Source organism: Staurois parvus, unplaced genomic scaffold (genome assembly GCF_062004578.1).
Source record: "Staurois parvus isolate SC_StPar_1 unplaced genomic scaffold, SC_StPar_1.0 ptg001400l, whole genome shotgun sequence".
NCBI classification, from domain to species: Eukaryota; Metazoa; Chordata; class Amphibia; order Anura; family Ranidae; genus Staurois; species Staurois parvus.
Genome location: NW_028319196.1, coordinates 751,890 through 773,796, shown reverse-complemented (window position 1 = coordinate 773,796; position 21,907 = coordinate 751,890). Strand labels below are relative to the sequence as shown.

At 45.4% G+C, this 21,907-nt stretch overlaps 1 protein-coding gene across 4 annotated transcripts in view; it reads right to left on the bottom strand.

Annotated features, from left to right (window-relative positions):
- Nucleotides 1-21,907, bottom strand: part of LOC149436208 (dedicator of cytokinesis protein 7-like) — a 251,727-nt gene that overhangs the window by 39,613 nt on the left and 190,207 nt on the right. For 3 of the 4 annotated variants that reach the window (XM_089661880.1, XM_089661883.1, XM_089661884.1), the window contains 9 exons: nt 20,408-20,503; nt 19,723-19,863; nt 19,524-19,637; nt 15,842-16,012; nt 13,027-13,166; nt 6,149-6,318; nt 3,542-3,696; nt 1,304-1,486; nt 1,091-1,217 (listed from right to left, as the gene is read on the bottom strand). In XM_089661880.1, the coding sequence (XP_089518006.1) occupies nt 1,091-1,217; nt 1,304-1,486; nt 3,542-3,696; nt 6,149-6,318; nt 13,027-13,166; nt 15,842-16,012; nt 19,524-19,637; nt 19,723-19,863; nt 20,408-20,503 (1,297 nt within the window). The remainder of the gene's footprint in view (nt 1-1,090; nt 1,218-1,303; nt 1,487-3,541; nt 3,697-6,148; nt 6,319-13,026; nt 13,167-15,841; nt 16,013-19,523; nt 19,638-19,722; nt 19,864-20,407; nt 20,504-21,907) is intronic. The other variant, XM_089661882.1, reaches the window with a different exon arrangement.

Sequence of the window (21,907 nt, the reverse complement as noted above, 5' to 3'; positions counted from 1 at the left end):
AAAATTACAGGGAGGGGAGAGGACTAAGGGAGGGAAAGAGAGAATAGGAAAAAAAAGGATGCAGAAAGAAGAAAAAAAAAAAAAAAAAGAAAAAAGATGATCAAATGAGAATGAAAAATGAAAACAGAGAGAACAGAGGAATAGGAAACACAAGCGAAATCGGATGGGACAGAAAAAAGAAGATGGATGGATAGATAGCTGACAGAACAATAGGTGGATAGCTTGATCTCACGGGGAATAAGGTTGGACTGGAGGATGTTGGGTCTACCAGAAAGTCTAGGTACGATAACTCACACCAGAGAACTAAAATAACAATCACCTCAAGCAACAAATTATGTAAAACACTTGTGACATTGGCTGATGGACAGGCTTAACCCAGAACAGAGAGTCTGATTTATTATAGAACTCTTAGCCATGGCCCAGTATAATGGATCCCACAATAAGATATAGAAGGGAAATAGATGCTGTTCTGAGACATTTAAAGTGTTATTTCACCTTTACTGAAAGAAATGTAAAAATTAACTAACACTGGACACCCTCCCAACCCCCTGGTCCCCATTACACTAACCTCTGGAGTTGCCAAACTGTCAGCACCCCACACTGCTCCAGCTCTCCAGGGATCTGCAATCTCCGTTCTTCTCAGTGCAGCACTTCCAGGACAGACCAAATTGGTTCTGTCCAGGGTTCTGTCCCTGGTTCTCTCCAGGGATCTGCAATCTCCGTTCTTCTCAGTGCAGCACTTCCAGGACAGACCAAATTGGTTCTGATTGGCCAGCGCCATCACAGTGAATGGATCTGGTCCATCCTGGAAGCGTTGCACAGAAATGAGGGTGAAGAATAGGGATTTAAAACCATCTGACTGCTGGAGTGGCTGCTGACAACTTGGCAACCCCAGAGCCAAGTATAGCGGGAGACCAAGGAAGGGGGGTTGTGATTGGGCAGAATTAGGGAGGCCAGTGTAAGCCCACCATTATGCCATTTCTGTAAAGATAAACTGAACTAACCCTTTAAATGAAGCAGGACTGGATCATTGGTGTAATATAATACAGCAAGATGAGAATGGCGGTAATCAGTACAAACAGATTATTACCTCTACTACGTTTCACCATATCCTGACGGGCACCAATAGTGCCGAGAATGGCCTCCTCCAGCCGAGCCTTCATATCGAGGGATTTCTTAAACGTCAGGCTGTTGATACGCTCAAATGCCTTTTTGCCCTGAAGAATGGGGAGCAATGAGAGGTAAAGGGATGCTTCAAGCATTACTAGACATACAGTCTCGGTATGAATCGTGGGACACTCACCTTGTACTGGAAGCTGGACACACACACACTCAGCAGTTCCAGGAGACGGGTCAGTTGGACTACAGACAGGCTGGAAAACCAGCGCTGAAGGCAATCTTGCTCGGCGTTCTTCAGCACCCACAGCGCACATACCAAGAGATTTCGGCTCGATTCCGCAGAGAGCACACCACTGGTACGCATAGACTAATGAGAGAGAAGGAAAGGATGTTTTGCTTTCATTGTGTGAACAGCGGCTTCTCTGTCGCGATTTTCTTTAATTATTCTAAAAGCCTCTGGAAGACACCAGCCTGCAAATGTCAATAATTATGATTAGTTGTTTTTGAAAATATGCACCCTGATCAGGATTTGAATTTTGAAGTTCATTGCAAGATCTCATGAAGTTCCTCAGTATCAAAAGAAGATTCAACAAGGCAAGATTCACACAACCTTCACACAGTTTTCTAATTTATTTATTTATTTCAGGTACTTATATAGCTGTCAATTTACGCAGCGCTTTACATATATATTGTACATTCACATCAATCCCTAACCCTCAAGGGGCGTACAGTCTAAGGTCCCTAACTCACATTCATACATACACATACTAGGGACAATTTAGACAGGATCCAATTCACCTACCTGCATGTCTTTTGGTGTGTGGGAGGAAACCGGAGTACCCGGAGGAAACCCACACAGGCACAGGGAGAATATGCAAACTCCAGTCAGGTGGTACCAGGGTTGGGATTCGAACCAACAACCCTAGTGCTAACCACTAAGCCACTGTGCCGCCCAATTGGATTCAATTAGAAATGTGTGACGCTTTTTTTTCTTACTACAATGTGTGAAAGAGTTAAAACCTCTGTCAACGTCCTGTATCTCCGTTTGGGATATTTCCCCTACTTTCTTCATTCTTAAAGAGTGTCAGAAATGGAAATGATGGAACATTGCCCCATTATCTGCCTATATGGATATCAGAACAGGAAGTGAGAGGAAATCCTCCAAAATTAATACAGGAAGAAACATTTCCTAGTAGAATGAGAAAGAGTTAGAACCTCAGGATTTTAACTGCTATCTTTGTCCCTACACAGAAGATATTGCTTCCTGTCCAAGTGACAGGCCCGCCGTCTCTTCTGTGGCGATAAACAGAGCATTTAAAACCAAACAGACGTTCAAATCCTTCCCCCTCTATACAAGGCTAGAGAAACATGCTTGGGTGGAGTTGGCCTTTAATTTAAATGTTAGTTTATCTTAAAATGGATTAGTAATCCAGCATCTACCCCAGCCTTTCTCAGCCCTTTTACTATTGAGGTACCCTTGAAATAACTTTCTGGTCTAAGGGAACTCCTGCTAATAATTACTTTATCTAGAGCTCATGGTACATTAGTGAGGTGGTCAGTGGGAAGAATGCTTCTGCATTGGTGTTCAATAGGAAGAATGTTCCTTATATTATTAGTGGTCAGTGGTAGGAATGTGGCTTAGACTGGTGGTCACTAAGAGGAATGCTCCTTACATTGGTGGTCACTGAGAAGAATGCTCCTTACATTTGGTGATCAATGGGAAGATTGCTTCTTACATTGGTGGTCACTGAGAAGAATGATCCTTACATTTGGTGATCACTGAGAAGAATGCTCCTTGCATTGGTGGTCACTGAGAAGAATGCTCCTTACATTGGTGGTCACTGAGAAGAATGCTCCTTAGATTGGTGGTCACTGAGAAGAATGCTCCTTAGATTGGTGGTCACTGAGAAGAATGCTCCTTAGATTGGTGGTCACTGAGAAGAATGCTCCTTACATTGGTGGTCACTAAGAAGAATGATCCTTACATTGGTGGTCAATGGGAAGATTGTAAAGATTGCTTCTTACATTGGTGGTTACTGAGAAGAATGTTCCTTACATTGGTGGTCACTCAGAAGATTGCTTCTTACATTTGGTGATCAATGGGAAGATTGCTTCTTATATTGGTGGTCAAGGAGAAGATTGCTTCTTACATTGGTTGTCACTGAGAAGAATGCTCCTTACATTGGTGGTCAATGAGAAGAATGCTTCTTACATTGGTGGTCATTGGGAAGAATCCCCTCTTACAGATAGTTAAAGAGATGATTGGTGTCAGTGTGAGCAGAAAATGCACACAGCTCAAGGAACCCCTAGCAACCTCTGGAGGAACCATAGATTTCCATTTAAACATACATATGAACATCGAATTCCAATAAAGGGAATGTGAATGAGAACAATATGGGTCAGAGATATGCCATTTACTCACAGCTGGCGGGAGAGGGAAACTTGTCGTCTTCTGTGCAGTCGGTAATGGAGACCCGGCAATTGCCATGGCGACGGTCTGACTGATGGTGCCGCTGTCTGCGTCCACTTCATCTGCCATAGTAGAGGCATGACGCACCCTCTGGGCATGTGGCTCTGCTAATAAAGGATGGGAGTATTAGTCTTTGTACTTGCAGCAACCACATTACACTCTCATATTACAGTTAGAACAAGTGTACCCATCTGCCAGGGCATCACAAAGGTCCCAACTGCATTGCAAAAAAAGGCTTTGGTTGGCAATATATTGAGCACATTTTAAAAGAATTCTATATTGTGTAATTATATATATCTATGGAAGCACAACCTAGATGGACAACCCATTTTAGAACCGTAGGACATTATTATAGAATTGGCCCTTTCCTCTTTGTTCCGTGACTACAGTGGTCTCAACACGATTTTGCAGATTGTCTATATGGGATTCATTTATTTTAAATTTCTTTAGCTCCATTCTCCCTGGGTACTAAAACCACCTATCAAACGCACCTATCTTAGGCAAGCTCAGTAAAATATCATACTGGGGCCAATTTTATACAGAATTTATTTATTATATAGGTACTTGTATAGCGCCGTCAATTTACGTAGCGCTTTACACACACACACACACACACACATATATATATTACATTCACATCAGTCCCTAATCCTCAAGGGGCGTACAATCTAAGGTCCCTAAGTCACATTCATATACTAGGGCCAATTTAGACAGGAGCCAGTTAACCTACCGGCATGTCTTTGGAGTGTGGGAGGAAGCCAGAGTACCCGGAGGAAACACACGCAGGCATAGGGAGAACATGCAAACTCCAGGCAGGTGGTGCTGTAGTTGGGATTTGAACCAATGACCCTAGTACTACCAGGCAGAAGTGCTAACCATTTAGACACTGTTCTGCCCCGGTAGCCAAATAACCTACTAGCATTTTGTGGGAGTGTAGGAGAACAGGGTACTCGAAGGAAACTCAAACAAGTACATGAAGAACAAGCAAACTCCATGCAGATAGTGTCCTGGCTGGGATTCAAACCAAGGACCTCAGTGCAGCAAGGCACGAGTACTAACCACTAATGCAGAAAAGCATTTCTGAGGTTGGGTGCTGATATCGGACAAGAAGCTGTGGCTTTCAGTCAGTGTTTTCATTTATACCAAAGGTGATCAGTAGGGTTGAGATCCGGGCTCTATGCAGGTCACTGGAGTAACTCCGCACCAAACCCTGTCTTTGTGGAGATGGCTTGGTGCACAGTCATGCTGGAACAGAAAAGGACCATCTCCAAACTGTTCCCTCATGGTTGAAAGAAAAGTTGTCTAAAACGACATCTGAATTCAATCAACATAAGGTGTATCTAAAATCTTTTTTAGGACATTAAAGCGGAGTTCCACCCAAAAGGGGACGTTACGCTTTAAAGACTGCTCCCCCGCTCCCCATTAAGGATTGGCACCTTTGAAATCCGGGGGGGGGGGGGGGGGGTCCAATCACCAAGGCGATCGGAAGTGGAAGGTGTCCTCTGTCCCTCCCTCCCTGTAGTCTTTTGGGACATGTGACAGGTCCCAGAAGACTACAGGACCATTCAGGAAGCGCAGTGCTACTCGCGCATGCACAGTGGGTATCCGGCTGTGAAGCCGAAAGCAGTCAAAGCCGGGTGTCCACACCGAAGATGCCGGCGCCTGGAATACAGGACGGCCGATGAAACGGGCTGCAGGGGACACACCATGGGACCAAGGGGACAGGTAAGTGGCTGTTTTTTTAAAAGTCAGCAGCTACAGTTTTTTTTACTTTTATTTTTTGACAGGGTGAGCGGAACTCCGCTTAAAGTGTATTCTGCTGAACTTTTTAAAGTGCAAGTTCACCTTTTCAGAAAAAAAATGAAAAGATGAAAAATGTACACGCCTCCCCACCGCCCATCCCCGCTCTACATACCTCGGTAGTTGATGAGCTGTAAGTGCTCACCTAGTGCAGCAGTCTGTGGATTTTAAATCCTCCTTCTTCTCTGAGCGGGGCTGCTGGGATGGATCAGAGTGATTCTGATTGGTAAGTACCAGCACAGAGCATCACTCTGATCCATCCTGGAAGTGCTGCAGGCAGAAGAGGGAGAAAAACAGGCATTTCAAATCCCAGGACCGCTCCATAGGCTGCGTGGGCACTGACACAGAGGTAAGTACATCGAGGACTGGGTGGGTTTACGGTGTTGGCTCACCTTTCATTTTTTTCTGAAAAGGTAAACTAACCATTCTGCATGAGGGACAACCACAAAGTCCAGATCTGGCTGTACAGAAAATGGAAAACTCAGAGGCTCCATCCGCCATAACAGTTTGAAAATATCTGCAATTTCCCACAAATTGACTCAAGCGGTTCAGCCTCGGCAGCATAAATCACATGTCCCCTTTAAACATGACGGATCCGATTTGTCTGTGAAATTGGGCCTGTGAGGGGAGCTGGAGGGAGCCAAGATTGTCGGTTCCAGGAATCCATCTGTCAAAGGCTTGGCAGCCCCCGGAGGTGACACATGTCTCTGGATCGCAGCCTCTCGGCTTATCAGTAAAGTGTGTTAAATGGATATTCACCCGTGAAGTCATACAGATGGGGGAGAGTTTCCATGACGATGCCAATCAGAGGGAGATAAAGTCGGGAAATGCTCTGTTTGACCTCCGGCTCGGAGTAGCGCGGGTCCATGTCGTGGCTGCAGAGGAGGTTGTGCAGGGTGCTGATGGCTTTCTTCTGCAGGAAAAACACTCTGTGGAGAGGAAAAGAACATATGTCTACCTAGATATTATTATTATTATACAGGATTTATATAGCGCCAACAGTTTGCTCAGCGCTTTACAATATAACGGGAGACAATACAGCAACAATACAGTTCAATACAAGAGGGTTAGGAGGGCCTGATCCTTGGAGCTTACAATCTAAGAAATCATCTATATCAGCGGTTCTCATCCTGTGGGTCGTGACCCCTTTGGGGGTCGAACGACCCTTTCAAAGGGGTCGCCTAAGACCATCGGAAAACACATATTTCCGATGGTCTTAGGAACCGAGACACCGCTGTCAAGACACGTGTCAATCACACCTGGGCACGCCCCCCCTCTCTGGGTAGGGGGATTTAACTCCCTCTGCCTTTGCTGATTGGTAGACCAGTCCATCCCTGATTGGTCGGGTTTTGTGCCGGAACGCGCGCAGCTGTTTGAAGCGGAGGATTTGTGCGGAGATCTCCCGCCGCTCCGATCATTCCGAAGTTTCCCGCACTGAATGACCCGACCAACCGTCCCCATGAACTGCCTGAACGTGGCCGATGTCATGCCTGGATCACCCAACAAGATCAGGGCAGATCCAGGTTAGTGCCTACCCCATTGTACAGTGGCAGGGGCTCTCATTGTACCCCACCCCAGATAAATTATTATGGGGGGCAGAAATATAATTTATGGGGGTGATAAATTATTATAGAGGGGGAGAAGGGCATACAAACTATCATTTGGGGGGGCATTTTTATAGGGATGAGGGGCAGATTATTTGGGGGGGTAATCATTATTATTGGGGGCAGATTTATTTTTATTGAGGTGTTAGGTCATTATAGAGGGGAGTGGAGTAATCATCATTATTGGGGGGCAGATTTATTTTTATGGGGGTGATAGGTCATTATAGAGGGGGGTGGGGTAATCATCATTATTGGGGGGCAGATGTATTTTTATGGGGGGTGATAGGTCATTATAGAGGGGGGGTGGGGTAATCATTATTAGGAGGCAGATGTATTTGTATGGGGGTGATAGGTCATTATAGAGGGGGGTGGGGTAATCATCATTAATCGGGGGCAGATGTATTTTTATGGGGATGATAGGTCATTATAGAGGGGGGTGGGTAATCATCATCATTGGGGGCAGATGTATTTTTATGGGGGTGATAGGTCATTATAGAGGGGGGTGGGTAAGCATCATCATTGGGGGCAGATGCATTTTTATGGGGGTGATAGGTCATTATAGAGGGAGTGGGGTAATCATAATCATTGGGGGCAGATGTATTTTTATGGGGGTGATAGGTCATTATAGAGGGGGGTGGGTAATCATCATCATTGGGGGCAGATGCATTTTTATGGGGGTGATAGGTCATTATAGAGGGGGGTGGGTAATCATCATCATTGGGGGCAGATGCATTTTTTGGGGGTGATAGGTCATTATAGAGGGGGTGGGGAAATCATCATTGGGGGCAGATGTATTTCTTTGGGGGTGATAGGTCATTATAGAGGGGGGTGGGGTAATCATTATTGGGGGGCAGATTTATTTTTATGGGGGTGATAGGTCATTATAGAGGGGGGTGGGGTAATCATTATTGGGGCCAGATGTATTTTGATGGGGGTGATAAAAATATTTCCAAATATATAATTACATATTGTTTTTGTGATTAATCACTATGCTTTAATTATGTTCAATTTGTAACAATGAAAATACATCCTGCATATCAGATATTTACATTACGATTCATAAAAATAGCAAAAATTACAGTTAGCAACGAAAATAATTTTATGGTTGGGGGTCACCACAACATGAGGAACTGTATTAAAGGGTCACGGCATTAGGAAGGTTGAGAATCACTGATCTATATGGAGCCAGCAGAGTACTCTGTGCTCTACAGAACAACTACAAACTCTCCTTTACATCGAGCGTACTCAGGGGCGGACTGACCATTTGGGGACTGCCCGAGGGCCCGGTGTCAGTAGAGGGCCCCATGAGATGCCCCTGGTACCTTTCATAGGCTTTTTTGGGTGTGGTTTGAGTGTGGGCGAGGACACAGGGGCCCCATTATCCCACGAGTTGTCAGTCCGCCCGTGAGCGTACTACAGCACACACCCGTGCAAGGGCCAAATTTATCCACACGGGGATGCACAGTTGTTCCCTGCATCCCCATTCAAGTTAATTGGGATCAGGGGCGGACTGACAACTCATGGGGCCCACGGGCAATAGGGGATCATGGGGCCCCTGTGTCCTTGCCCAAACTCCAAAAAGTCTATGAAAAACGTACCAGGGGCATCTCATGGGTCCCCCTACTGACCCCGGACCCTCAGGCAGTGCCCGAGTTTCCAAATGGTCAGTCCGCCCCTGATTGGGATCCAGCACCAGCACAGATGTCCAATAGAGAGCAGTAGCTGTGTCCATGAAGCTCCAGCATCCCAACAGACATCAATGAGACTGCCTGCACAGGGATGCATGGAACACCTGTGCATCCCCGTGTGGGTAAATTGGGCCCTTGCACGGGTGTGTGCTGTAGTACGCTCGATGTAAAGGAGAGTTTGTAGTTGTTCTGTAGAGCACAGAGTACTCTGCTGGCTCCATATAAATGATCTCTTAGATTGTAAGCTCCAAGGAGCAAGCAAAGCCCTCACTCTAGTACGCCCTGTGTGCACAAGCCTTAGACAAAATATGATCAATGGAAGAAAAACAAATCTGCTGAATGAGATAGATAAGGGGTCCAATACCATTAGATGGCAGTCAAAAGATTGCTTTATTATAGGAAGGGGTTCTTTACAGTAAGAGCAGTTAAAGTTGAACAAGAGCTGATTTGGATAGAATGAGGAAGGCTGTAACCGGTCAGGTTTGTGTAGTGGTCTGTGCCCCTACTGGGGATATTTTCTGATGCTTCCTATCTCAATATTCACACCTGAGGTGTGGTCATTGAGAGAGACCGTAACAAACAAGCAGTAGGAGCCCTGCGTGGTCCAAAACAGTCTACTTTAGGTGATCTACTTGTGACACTGTATAGCACTGCATATGACTGCCATTCCTAGCTTTCATTTTTGCATTAAATCCATCAAAAAGTATATATTTGTTTTCTGGAAGCAGAGACCCCGGAGAATAAAATGCTAGCAGCTGCAATTTTTTTGTGTCTCACAATAGAGTATTTGCGCAGCTATTTATTTTTCTGGAAAAAATACACTAAAATGAGTTATAGTGTAAACAAACATAATATTATACCCAATTTGTTTGGTAAAATATAAAAGATGGGATTGCATGGAGTAAACAGATACCAGACACGTCAAGCCTTACAACTGCGCACAACCATGAAAGGCCTCATGCACGCTGGTCATTTGCTCAACTCCCCAGAACACCTTTTATCTTTGCAGAAGAAAATCTGCTTTAAAAAACGCTCCTAAAGCCACGTTTTGCATATGCGTTTAGGTGCGTCAAGTGTTTGAACGTTTATGGATTTCATTGGCTAGAATATCAATTTATCTTGGCTACTGGAATGAATGAACACTCAAGTGCCAAACGCTTGTAGCATTTTAGACGCATTTATGATCAATCTGAATTTAATAAAGTTTTGTAAACAATACAGAAAAATAAGGAAGCATTCACACAAGCAAGAACATTGGAGGGATATAAAACTAAACAAACAGAAAACACACAAAAAAAAAAACCAATACAGAATGAGGGCAGGGGAAGGGGAGGAAAATAGGATAGGCAAGTAGGGCTAAAAGCAATCAAAAGCTGAAATATGCTGGTGCTCAGTATCGTCAATGACAAAATCTAAGGCACATTGCAGGTAGACTGGTTATACAAGCAATAAAAAAAGAAAAAACCCTGCGAGAGGAGGCACCATAAAGAGAAATAGATGTCAGCCCAGGGGAAGGAGAGATGCCCCCCCCCACACCCAGGAAAAGGAGAAAAGTAAGAATAAAAAAAAAGAGGGGAGGAGGGGAAAGGGAAGAGGAGGAAAAAGAAAAAGAAGAATAGACCTGCCTGAGGTAAGGCACCAAGTGGGACAACAAACCAGTAAGGACCAAAAGGGAAGGAAACATTTAGACGCATTTAAATGCATTTAAGCGCATCACGTCATTTTTTTGCCCAAAAGCTCCTCTCCTGAATGCTCTAGCGGTGTTTTTTTGTTTCTGCCTGTTAATGCTCCTATTCTAAAATGACAATAAATGCCTACGTGTGCATGGGCACACAGGCCAATGTAGAGGTGTGCTTACAGGCATAAAAATATGGAGTACGTACAGGGGTGGGGGGGATTTAACATTTATTATTTTATATATTTTATCATTCATTTTTGTAAAACTTATTTCTCTTCATTTCACTTAGTTACTATCACAAAGGGGCTAGCAAGCCCTCCATGTGATAACACAGGTCCACTTTATAGAGACACCATGGGTCTGTCCAAACAGAGGGTCAGGGGTTCTGCAGCCCCATAGGAAAACTCCTCCTACAAGCTTTAACCAGTGCTCTGCTGGACACTGATAGAAGTCACAGGACTGCTCTAACTGCTAATGAGAAAATGTGTTTAGCAGTTTATATTTACTAAAATAATTTAATTTCCATGTTCTGTGTACTGTGGTAGACCAGATATAGTGAATGCAGGATCCGGGGAGACCAGATATAGTGAATGCAGGGTCATGGGAGACCAGATATAGTGAATGCAGGGTCCGGGGAGACCAGATATAGTGAATGCAGGGTCCGGGGAGACCAGATATAGTGAATGCAGGGTCCGGGGAGACCAGATATAGTGAATGCAGGGTCCTGGGGAGACCAGATATAGTGAATGCAGGGTCCTGGGGAGACCAGATATAGTGAATGCAGGGTCCGGGGAGACCAGATATAGTGAATGCAGGGTCCGGGGAGACCAGATATAGTGAATGCAGGGTCATGGGAGACCAGATATAGTGAATGCAGGGTCCGGGGAGACCAGATATAGTGAATGCAGGGTCCGGGGAGACCAGATATAGTGAATGCAGGGTCCGGGGAGACCAGATATAGTGAATGCAGGGTCCTGGGGAGACCAGATATAGTGAATGCAGGGTCCTGGGGAGACCAGATATAGTGAATGCAGGGTCCGGGGAGACCAGATATAGTGAATGCAGGGTCCGGGGAGACCAGATATAGTGAATGCAGGGTCCTGGGGAGACCAGATACAGTGAATGCAGGGTCCGGGGAGACCAGATACAGTGAATGCAGGGTCCTGGGGAGACCAGATACAGTGAATGCAGGGTCCTGGGGAGACCAGATATAGTGAATGCAGGGTCCTGGGGAGACCAGATATAGTGAATGCAGTGTCCTGGGGAGACCAGATATAGTGAATGCAGTGTCCTGAGGAGACCAGATATAGTGAATGCAGGGTCCTGGGTTTAGTAACACATTAAAGTATCCCCTGTTCCCAACTGCAGCTAATCAAGCACAGATCATAGTTGATTAGCTACATACATTAGCCGAGGAATGACAGCTGTGACCCCGGAAGTGATGGATACAGGTTAATTCAGGGTTCAAAAGTTACAAATGATTCCCTGATCACCTCCTGTTCTAACTGTTGAAGCCGTTTCCTGCAGTCCCAGGCTCCACGAAGGGTAGTTTGAGAAGCACTGTGGGCCCTATTGGCAGGGGGCATGGTTTCAGAGCTCCATAAAAGTGATTGGGTAGCTCTAGAACAGCCCGGATCACTTTTATCTGAAAGTCACTGGCTGTCAAAGTTAGAACCAAGCTCACAACTGCAGCAGCAACCATGCGCTTGCTTTAACCCCTTGCTTATCATGCCCTTTATTAAAGTACCTTGGCAAACGTGGTTAAAGTGTGTGGGTGTGTGTATATATATATATATATATCTCCACTAAGTCAGAAATATGGGGCTGTCTCCCTTTTCATTGTAAAGTGCTGCACAAACTGTTGGCACTATATAAATCCTGTATAATAATAATAATAATGTTACTAACACCTATGCATTAACTTGTATTTTTGATCTTTACACTGTATGGCTGTGTACATTGGTTTGTGCAATTTTTACGCCCATACCTTTTCCATATTGAATGTATCTGTATACTGATGGCTCTGTGTCTGTTTGACTGAACATTAACAAAACCTTTGTAAAAGAAAATGCTAGTTGCCTGTTCTAGCCCCCTATAGCCGCAATACCTTCCACGTCACTGACCGGAAACAAGTATGCTGACCATTAGAGTCACAAAAATGACAAAAGCTCTGATCTGAATACTTGCTTCCGGTTAGTGGCTCAAAGCATTAAACAAAGAGGGTCACGCATGAAGGCCAGACAGGCGACCACCATATTTTCTCACAATGGATTTCCTTTCAAGTAAGCCTGCTGTGAGACATATGGGGCAATCGTGCCAACTGGCTCTTGCAAGATTCTAGTTGCCTGGTTATCTCTGGCTACAATACATTCTGAGCCATTGATACGGAATAAATGGAATAAACATACAAACTGGGAAAATCAGAAGTCTTTATCTGCATACGTTTTCAAGTCAGAGAATTAGAGCATTGAAGCCAAAATGGTCATCATGGCAGATTTCCTTTAATCCAGCTGTGTGATTGTAATGATTGGTGGTCCTACCATTCAGGTGGGGCAGCAGGTAGGTAAAAGATAAAAGGTTAGCCATATCAGAGTGGAGGGTAGCAACAACTGATACACAAGCGGTCATGCTGGAATAAAAGGACAGTAAGCGGACCCTGGAACTCACCCTTCCACGTCGGGCTCCAGTATCAGGGAAAGCTCAGTCAGGATCAGGCCAGATAGGAAGTGCTGCTGTCTGAATGGTACTGACAGCTCAAACATATTAGTGATGGTCTTGTCCTGGGCTGGGCTGGAAAGCATGGAGCTCTGAAGGAAAGAGGAAGAAAGGAACCATTACAGAGATTTCTGAAGACAGCTTTCCACAGTCCTTAGTACTTACAGTGGATCTTTACTCTCTCAATCAGCATTGACTATTTTGAATCCTTATGCTGCTATCATTAGTAAAAAGATGGGAAAGTATATCAGATTTACTGGTTTTATATTTCTTTAGTTATTTCCGGATTTCCAGGCCTAGGTAAATGATGTCATACAGCCCTGGAGTCTTCAGGAGGGGTTGTCTCAGCTATGCACACCCGGCTGTCTGCATGCCTGAGCTAAGGCCAGATGGATTCCAGGAAGTAAATCCTGCATGAATCATGAAAACTCCTCCTACAAGCTTTAACCAGTGCTCAGCTGAACACTGATAGAGGGCACAAGACTGCTCTAACTGCTGTTGAGAAAATATATTTAGCAGTTTTGATTTACTAAAATAATTGCACTTCCATGTTCTGTGTACTGTTGGAGACCAGATATAGTGAATGCAGGGTCCGGGAAGACCAGATGTAGTGAATGCAGGGTCTGGGGAGAGCAGATATAGTGAATGCAGGGTCCGGGGAGACCAGATATAGTGAATGCAGGGTCCGGGGAGACCAGATATAGTGAATGCAGGGTCCGGGGAGACCAGATATAGTGAATGCAGGGTCCGGGGAGACCGGATATAGTGAATGCAGGGTCTGGGGAGACCGGATATAGTGAATGCAGGGTCCGGGGAGACCAGATATAGTGAATGCAGGGTCCGGGGAGACCAGATATAGTGAATGCAGGGTCCGGGGAGACCAGATATAGCGAATGCAGGGTACGGGGAGACATGATATAGTGAATGCAGGGTCCGGGGAGACCAGATATAGTGAATGCAGGGTCCGGGGAGACCAGATATAGTGAATGCAGGGTCCGGGGAGACCAGATATAGTGAATGCAGGGTCTGGGGAGACCAGATATCGTGAATGCAGGGTCCGGGGAGACCAGATATAGTGAATGCAGGGTCCGGAAAGACCAGATATAGTGAATGCAGGGTCCGGGGAGACCAGATATAGTGAATGCGGGGTCCGGGGAGACCAGATATAGTGAATGCGGGGTCCGGGGAGACCAAATATAGTGAATGCAGGGTCCGGGGAGACCAGATATAGTGAATGCAGGGTCTGGGGAGACCAGATATCGTGAATGCAGGGTCCGGGGAGACCAGATATAGTGAATGCAGGGTCTGGGGAGACCAGATATCGTGAATGCAGGGTCCGGGGAGACCAGATATAGTGAATGCAGGGTCCGGAAAGACCAGATATAGTGAATGCAGGGTCCGGGGAGACCAGATATAGTGAATGCAGGGTCCGGAAAGACCGGATATAGTGAATGCAGGGTCCGGGGAGAGCGGATATAGTGAATGCAGGGTCCGGGGAGAGCGGATATAGTGAATGCAGGGTCCGGGGAGAGCGGATATAGTGAATGCAGGGTCCGGGGAGACCAGATATAGTGAATGCAGGGTCCGGAAAGACCAGATATAGTGAATGCAGGGTCCGGGGAGAGCGGATATAGTGAATGCAGGGTCCGGGGAGAGCGGATATAGTGAATGCAGGGTCCGGGGAGAGCGGATATAGTGAATGCAGGGTCCGGGGAGAGCGGATATAGTGAATGCAGGGTTCGGGGAGAGCGGATATAGTGAATGCAGGGTTCGGGGAGAGCGGATATAGTGAATGCAGGGTTCGGGGAGAGCGGATATAGTGAATGCAGGGTCCGGGGAGAGCGGATATAGTGAATGCAGGGTCCGGGGAGAGCGGATATAGTGAATGCAGGGTCCGGGGAGAGCGGATATAGTGAATGCAGGGTCCGGGGAGAGCGGATATAGTGAATGCAGGGTCCGGGGAGAGCGGATATAGTGAATGCAGGGTCCGGGGAGAGCGGATATAGTGAATGCAGGGTCCGGGGAGAGCGGATATAGTGAATGCAGGGTCCGGGGAGACCGGATATAGTGAATGCAGGGTCCGGGGAGAGCGGATATAGTGAATGCAGGGTCCGGGGAGAGCGGATATAGTGAATGCAGGGTCCGGGGAGAGCGGATATAGTGAATGCAGGGTCCGGGGAGAGCGGATATAGTGAATGCGGGGTCCGGGGAGACCAGATATAGTGAATGCAGGGTCCGGGGAAAGCGGATATAGTGAATGCAGGGTCCTGGGAGACCAGATATAGTGAATGCAGGGTCCTGGGAGATTGGATATAGTGAATGCAGGGTCCTGGGAGACCGGATATAGTGAATGCAGGGTCCTGGGTTTAGTAACACTAAGTCTAGGTCTTCATGATGTTTAGGACATTAGTGGAGAAGTGTCCCAAAGTCCTCGTATAGCCACAACAGGCAAGTGGTTTGGAGGAAGGCCAAGGCACAAATACAGGGTTCCTTTAGTTCTTCATATCTTTCTGTGAGGAAGCCAATGGATAACTCACAGCACAGAAAAACTGTATGGCATGCCCACTAGGGAATTCTCAATAAAAAAAAAACAAATGCAATTCTTATTCAGGCAATAATATCTGCCCGTCTTTTAGTAAAGTTCTCAGCAGTTTCCTAGTGACCTTCCTAGGGCCCATGACAGCTGTAAACCCCTGACCCAACCTTCCTTTCCCTATATGAATAAGTCCATTTGTCTGGTGTTATGTTTAATGTAGCACCTTTGTACCTGAGATGTGGTGGAGGAGATGGAGGGCGAGGGAGAATTGGGTGGTGACAGGCGGCTGCAGGGCAAGTTTAAGGGGACATAGTGTTCATGTGAGCACACGATGCGGATAAAATCCATACGCAGAGAGATCAGCACATTCGGGTTCTGGGCCTTTGACAATTTATTGTTTATCTGTAAAACAGAAGACATACGTAGTGTCATACATGATGCATAAAGGTTTGTCAGTTTAAAAATGATGCATTTAAGGTGAACTCAATTTTCAGCTTAAATCAGCAAAATACATTTCAGGAGCAGCAGCAGAAAAGGAGTGCAAAGTCTTACAAATTGTTTTCCTTATTAACCACTTGCCCTCCAGAGGATTTACCCCCCTTCCTGACCAGACTATTTTTTGCGATACAGTGCTGTGTTAACTGACATTTGCATAGTCATGCAACGACCGCGCCTAAATGAAATTTATGTCCTTTGTTTCCAACAAATAGAGCTTTCTTTTGGTGGTATTTGATCGACTGTGCGGTTTCCATTTTTTGCACTATAAACAAAAAAAGACCGACAATTTTGAAAAAAAACTATATTTTTGACTTTTTGCTATTAAACATGTCCAGTAAAAAAATTAAATTTTGTCATAAATTTAGGCCAACATGTCTTTGCTGAAAAAAAAAATCCCAATACGTGTATATTAATTGGCTTACGTGAACGTTATAGCGTCTACAAATGGCAGTATATATACTGGAATTTTTTATTTTTATTTTTTTTACAAGTTTTGGCGGCGATCAGTGACTTATAGAGGGACTGCAGCGGGCATTCTGACACTTGGGGGAAACTGACTCGGTGTCACTGACATCCCCAGTGACACCAATACAGTGATCAGTGCTAATAAAAAGCACTGACATTGTACTAATGGCACTGGGAAGGAAGGAGTTAACATGTGGGGCGATCAAAGGGTTAACTGTGTGTTGTTTTACTGAGGCTGTGTTTCACTGTAAGCACACTGCTTTATATGGCGCTGCTATGCAGAGCCATACAAAGTAGTGTGCTGGAGTTGACAGGGAAAAGATCTGTATTGTTTACATACAGGTCTCTCCCCTCGTAGGAAATCTCGGAGATCACCGGGGAATCACCAGCCAGGACCTGGTGATTGACAGCCGAGGACGTGAACGGCAACGCCCCCTACCCGGAACTGCAAAATCATATACATATACACGGCATGGAAGTGGTTAAGCATGCTTTTTTTTATAACTACAATGGGGAAAAAGGTTCCATAAGCAATCTGAATGTGTGCATTATGCATCTATAGAGTGTGTGTGTGTGTGTATATATATATATATATATATATATATATATATACACACAGTTGCAAGAAAAAGTATGTGAACCCCATGGGATTACGTGGAGTTTTGCATGAATTGGGCATAAAATGTGCTCTGAACGTCATCTAAGTCACAACAATAGAAGAACACAGTCTGCTGAACATAATACTACACAAACATTAGATGTTGCCATGGTTTAATTGCACATAACATGTAAACATTCACAGTGCAGGGAGGAAAAGGTATGTGAGGCCCTAGCTTAATGACTTCTCCCAGAGCTAATTGGAGCCAGGAGTGAGCCAACCTTGACTCCAATCAGTGTGATGATATTGGATGTGTTGCTGACAGCTGTCCTGCCCTTAAAAAACACACACCTGTTTTGGTTTTACTGGTTTCAAGAAGCACTGTCTGATGTGAACCATGCCTCACAGAAAAGAGCCCTCAGAAGACCTACCATCAAGAATTGTTGACTTGCATGAAGCTGGAAAGGGTTACAAAAGTATCTCCAAAAGCCTTGATGTTCATGTGTCCACAGTAAGACAGACTGTCTACAAATGGAGAAAGTTTAGCACTGTTGCTACTCCCCCTAGTCATGGTCGTCCTGTAAAAATGACTGCAAGAGCACAGCGCAGAATGCTGCATGAGGTAAAGAAGAATCCCAGAGTGTCAGCTAAAGACCTACAGAAATCTCTGGCACATGCTAACATTTTTGTTGACACATCTACAATAAGGAAAACATTAAACAAGAATGGAGTACATGGGAGGACACCACGGAGGAAGCCATTGCTGTCCAAAAAGAATATTGCAGCACATTTGAAGTTTGCAAAAGAGCACCTGGATGTTCCACAGCACTACTGGCAAAATATACTGTGGGCAGATGAAACCAAGATTGAGTTGTTTGGGAAGAACACACAACACTATGTGTGGAGAAAAAAAGGCACAGCACACCAACATCAAAACCTCATCCCCACTGTAAAACATGGCGGAGGGAGCATCATGGTTTGGGGCTGCTTTGCTGCCTCAGGGCCTGGATGGATTGTTGTCATTGATGGGAAAATGAATTCCAGAGTTTATCAAGACATTTTGCAGGAAAACGTACGACCATCTGTCCGCCAACTGAAGCTCCACAGAGGATGAGTGATGCAACAGGACAATGACCCAAAGCATACAAGTAATTCAACAAAACAATGGCTGCAACAGCACAGAATACGCCTTCTGGAGTGGCCCAGTCAGAGTCCTGACCTCAACCCGATTGAAATGCTGTGGTATGACCTTAAGAGAGCGATTCACACCGGACATCCCAATAATATTGCTACACTGAAACAGTTTTGTGAAGAGGAGTGGTCCAAAATGACTCCAGATCGTTGTGCAGGTCTGATCTGCAACTACAGGAAACGTTTGGTTGAGGTTATTGCTGCCAAAGGAGGGTCAACCAGTTATTAAGTCCAAAGGTTCACATACTTTTTCCTCCCTGCACTGTGAATGTTTACATGTTATGTGCAATTAAACCATGGCAACATCTAATGTTTGTGTAGTATTATGTTCAGCAGACTGTGTTCTTCTATTGTTGTGACTTAGATGACGTTCAGAGCACATTTTATGCCCAATTCATGCAAAACTCCACGTACTCCCAAGGGGTTCACATACTTTTTCTTGCAACTGTATATATATATATATATATATATATATATATATATATATACACACACACACACATACATATATATATATATATATATATATATACACACACACACATACATACACACGCACATATATACATATACACATAAACACACATATATATAATATATACACACACTATATAGTCACTTGTGGACTGCCCACCCGCAATGTACTACGGACAGGCGGCCCATGCAGGCAAAGTGACGTACTGGTACGTCGCTGTCTGCTTCTGCATTTTGGGCATGCACACGCACAACATGATGTTGTTGCAAGTGTGATACCGTGTGAACCATGTCTGAACCCAGAAGGCTTGCAAGGTCAGGGCAAACTTTGGAGACCATCATCTGCCACGGGGTGGAGCCATGCACAGACACACGACGCACGCACACACGCACGCACGCACACACACAGATTTCTTGCTATAGTGAGAGATAACCATCAACAAGGTGCATCTGCTGCATTGCAGAGGCCTACCTTCTTAAAAAAAAAAATGGAGCTGCCTGCCCATCAACTTCCACAAAACACATAAAAACACTCCATTACAGCGATCAGTGCAATGTGAAACTTTTATAGTTCAGGAGAGGTTTGGCTAAATCTCTAAGAACTTCCAAGAAGTTATATTAAAGAATTCTGTAATTGAAAAAGGCCAATAAATATGATAAATGCCATTGATCCTGCCATGTATTTACCTGCTTATAATATGAGCGTATGAGAGCAAACACAAAGGCACGATCCATTAGGGACAAAAGATCATTGAGGAAGAAAGCAAGACTGCTGTTAAGACGTTCAGCCAGCTCGGTATCCTGTGCAGGAAAAAAAAGTTATATGTAAATATATACGTTAGGAAAGGAGAAAAAAAGTAAGACCAGTGAATGAAATGTTCAGGACCTTGAGGTATCGGCTGGCGATCTCCGTACAGACGTTGCACACCAGGGCGGATATATCGTCCACAAATCTTTCTGGGAAGCGTTGTTTTCTGGGTGCGTCTAGTCGCTCGGAGTTATAGAGGTGCAGAGACATGCTCTTTGTCTGAGGACGGGGAAAACAGGCATGACATATAAATCTGGTACATATACAGGGAGAATGATGGCAACCAAAAAAAAAGTGGAACTCCACAAAAGTGTTATTTGAATATGTTTGTTATTTTACAAGCGGTCTCTAAGCACCTCTGCAAACACTCAATAAAGTCCCATCTCTTCTGCGATAAGGGAAAAGAAGGGGCACCTCCTTCCCACAATGCAATACTCAGGAGTAACCCACCGCCAAGATGGAAGACTGCTGTGTGCAAGTGGAAGAAGGAGCTCTTGATTAAGCAAGATTTTCGGAAAGTCTATTTGCATTCCATATTAAGGAGCTCTGGTATGTTGCAAAAGGGTTTGCAGTAAAGCTGCAGGTTCACTCTTGCAATTTTTTGTGCCTTCTGTACAGAATCATGTTTGGTTTACAACATTTTTCTTGCATATAAGAATTTGTTAGGTCTGAGATTCATAATAAAGAAAAAGTCACCCACGTCTATCCATCCCACACTCTATTAGGTGGCCCCTCATGTTCTTCTATCACCTCCACCACTTACCATGAGCTGGAAGAAGAACCAAGCTTGACTCAGAGCCGCTTCTCGCACTGGACTGGCGCTCACCACCCACTGTAGGGCCAGTTCTTCATGCAATAGCTAGACACAACAAGCAACGGTCAGCCAGAAGGAATAAACCCACCAACATAATCTGCTATTTAACATTTGTGCTCTACCTAGCTGTGTCACAATGACATATCTTACCATTTCTAACTGCAAGTAACATAGCTACCCCTATGTGTGTCACCTTTGGTAGGAGGGACAGGCTCCATGTCATATAGCTTCTCCTGGGTGGTGTCACCTTTGGTAGGAAGGACAGACTCCATGTCACATAGCTTCTCCTGGGTAGTGTCACACTGTGGTGGTGGGGGGACAGGCTCTATGTCATATGGCTCCTCCTGGGTGGTAGCACCCCGTGGTGGGAGGAGCAGATTTCATGTCACATAGCTCCTCCTGTCTGTATCTCCCTTTGGTAGGAGGGACAGATTTCATGTCACATAGCTCCTCCTAATAATATCAACCTCTGTTGGGAGGGACAGACTTCATTTCACATAGCACCCTCTATTTGTGTCATTCTGTGGTGGGGGGGGGACAGGCTATGTCACATAGCTCCTTCTGGGTGGTGTCACCCTGTGGGAGGAGGAGCAGAATCCATGGCACATAGCTTCTCCTGTCTGTGTCACTCTTTGGCAGTAGGGACAGACTATATCACATAGCTCCTTCTGGGTGGTGTCACCCTGTGGTGGGAGGAGCAGACTCCATGTCACATAAATTCTCCTGTCTGTGTCACCCTATGGTGGGGGGGAACAGACTCTGTGTAACATGGCTCCTCCTAGGAGGTGTCACCCTGTGGTGGGAGGAGCAGACTCCATGGCACATAGCTTCTCCTGTCTGTGTCACTCTTTGGCAGTAGGGACAGACTATGTCATAGAGCTTCTCCTGGGTGGTGTCACCCTGTGGTGGGAGAACAGATTCCATGTCACATAGCTCCCTACTGTTTGTGTCCCCCTGTTGTGGGAGTACATACTTCATTTCACCTAACACCTCCTGTCTATGTCACCCTGTGGTGGGAGGCGCACGCTCCATGTCACATAGCTCCCCCTGTTTGTGTCACCCTGTGGTGGTGGTGGTGGTGGTGGGGGGCAGGCTCTATGTCACCTAGCTCCTCCTGGGTGGGGTCACCCATTGGTGGGAGGAGCAGACTCCATGCCACATACCTTCTCCTGTCTGTGTCACCCTATGGTGTGGGGAACAGACTATGTAACATGGCTCCTCCTGGGTGGTGTCACTCTGTGGTGGGAGGAGCATAATCTATGTCACATAGTTTCTCCTGTGTCACTCTTTGGCAGTAGAGACAGACTATGTAATATAGCTTCTCCTGGGTGGTGACACCCTGTGGTGGGAGAATAGACTCCATGTCCCATAGCTCCCTACTGTCTGGGTCATCTTGATTTTTTGGGAGGGGGGGCTAGCAGACTTCATTTCATCGAACACCTCCTGTCT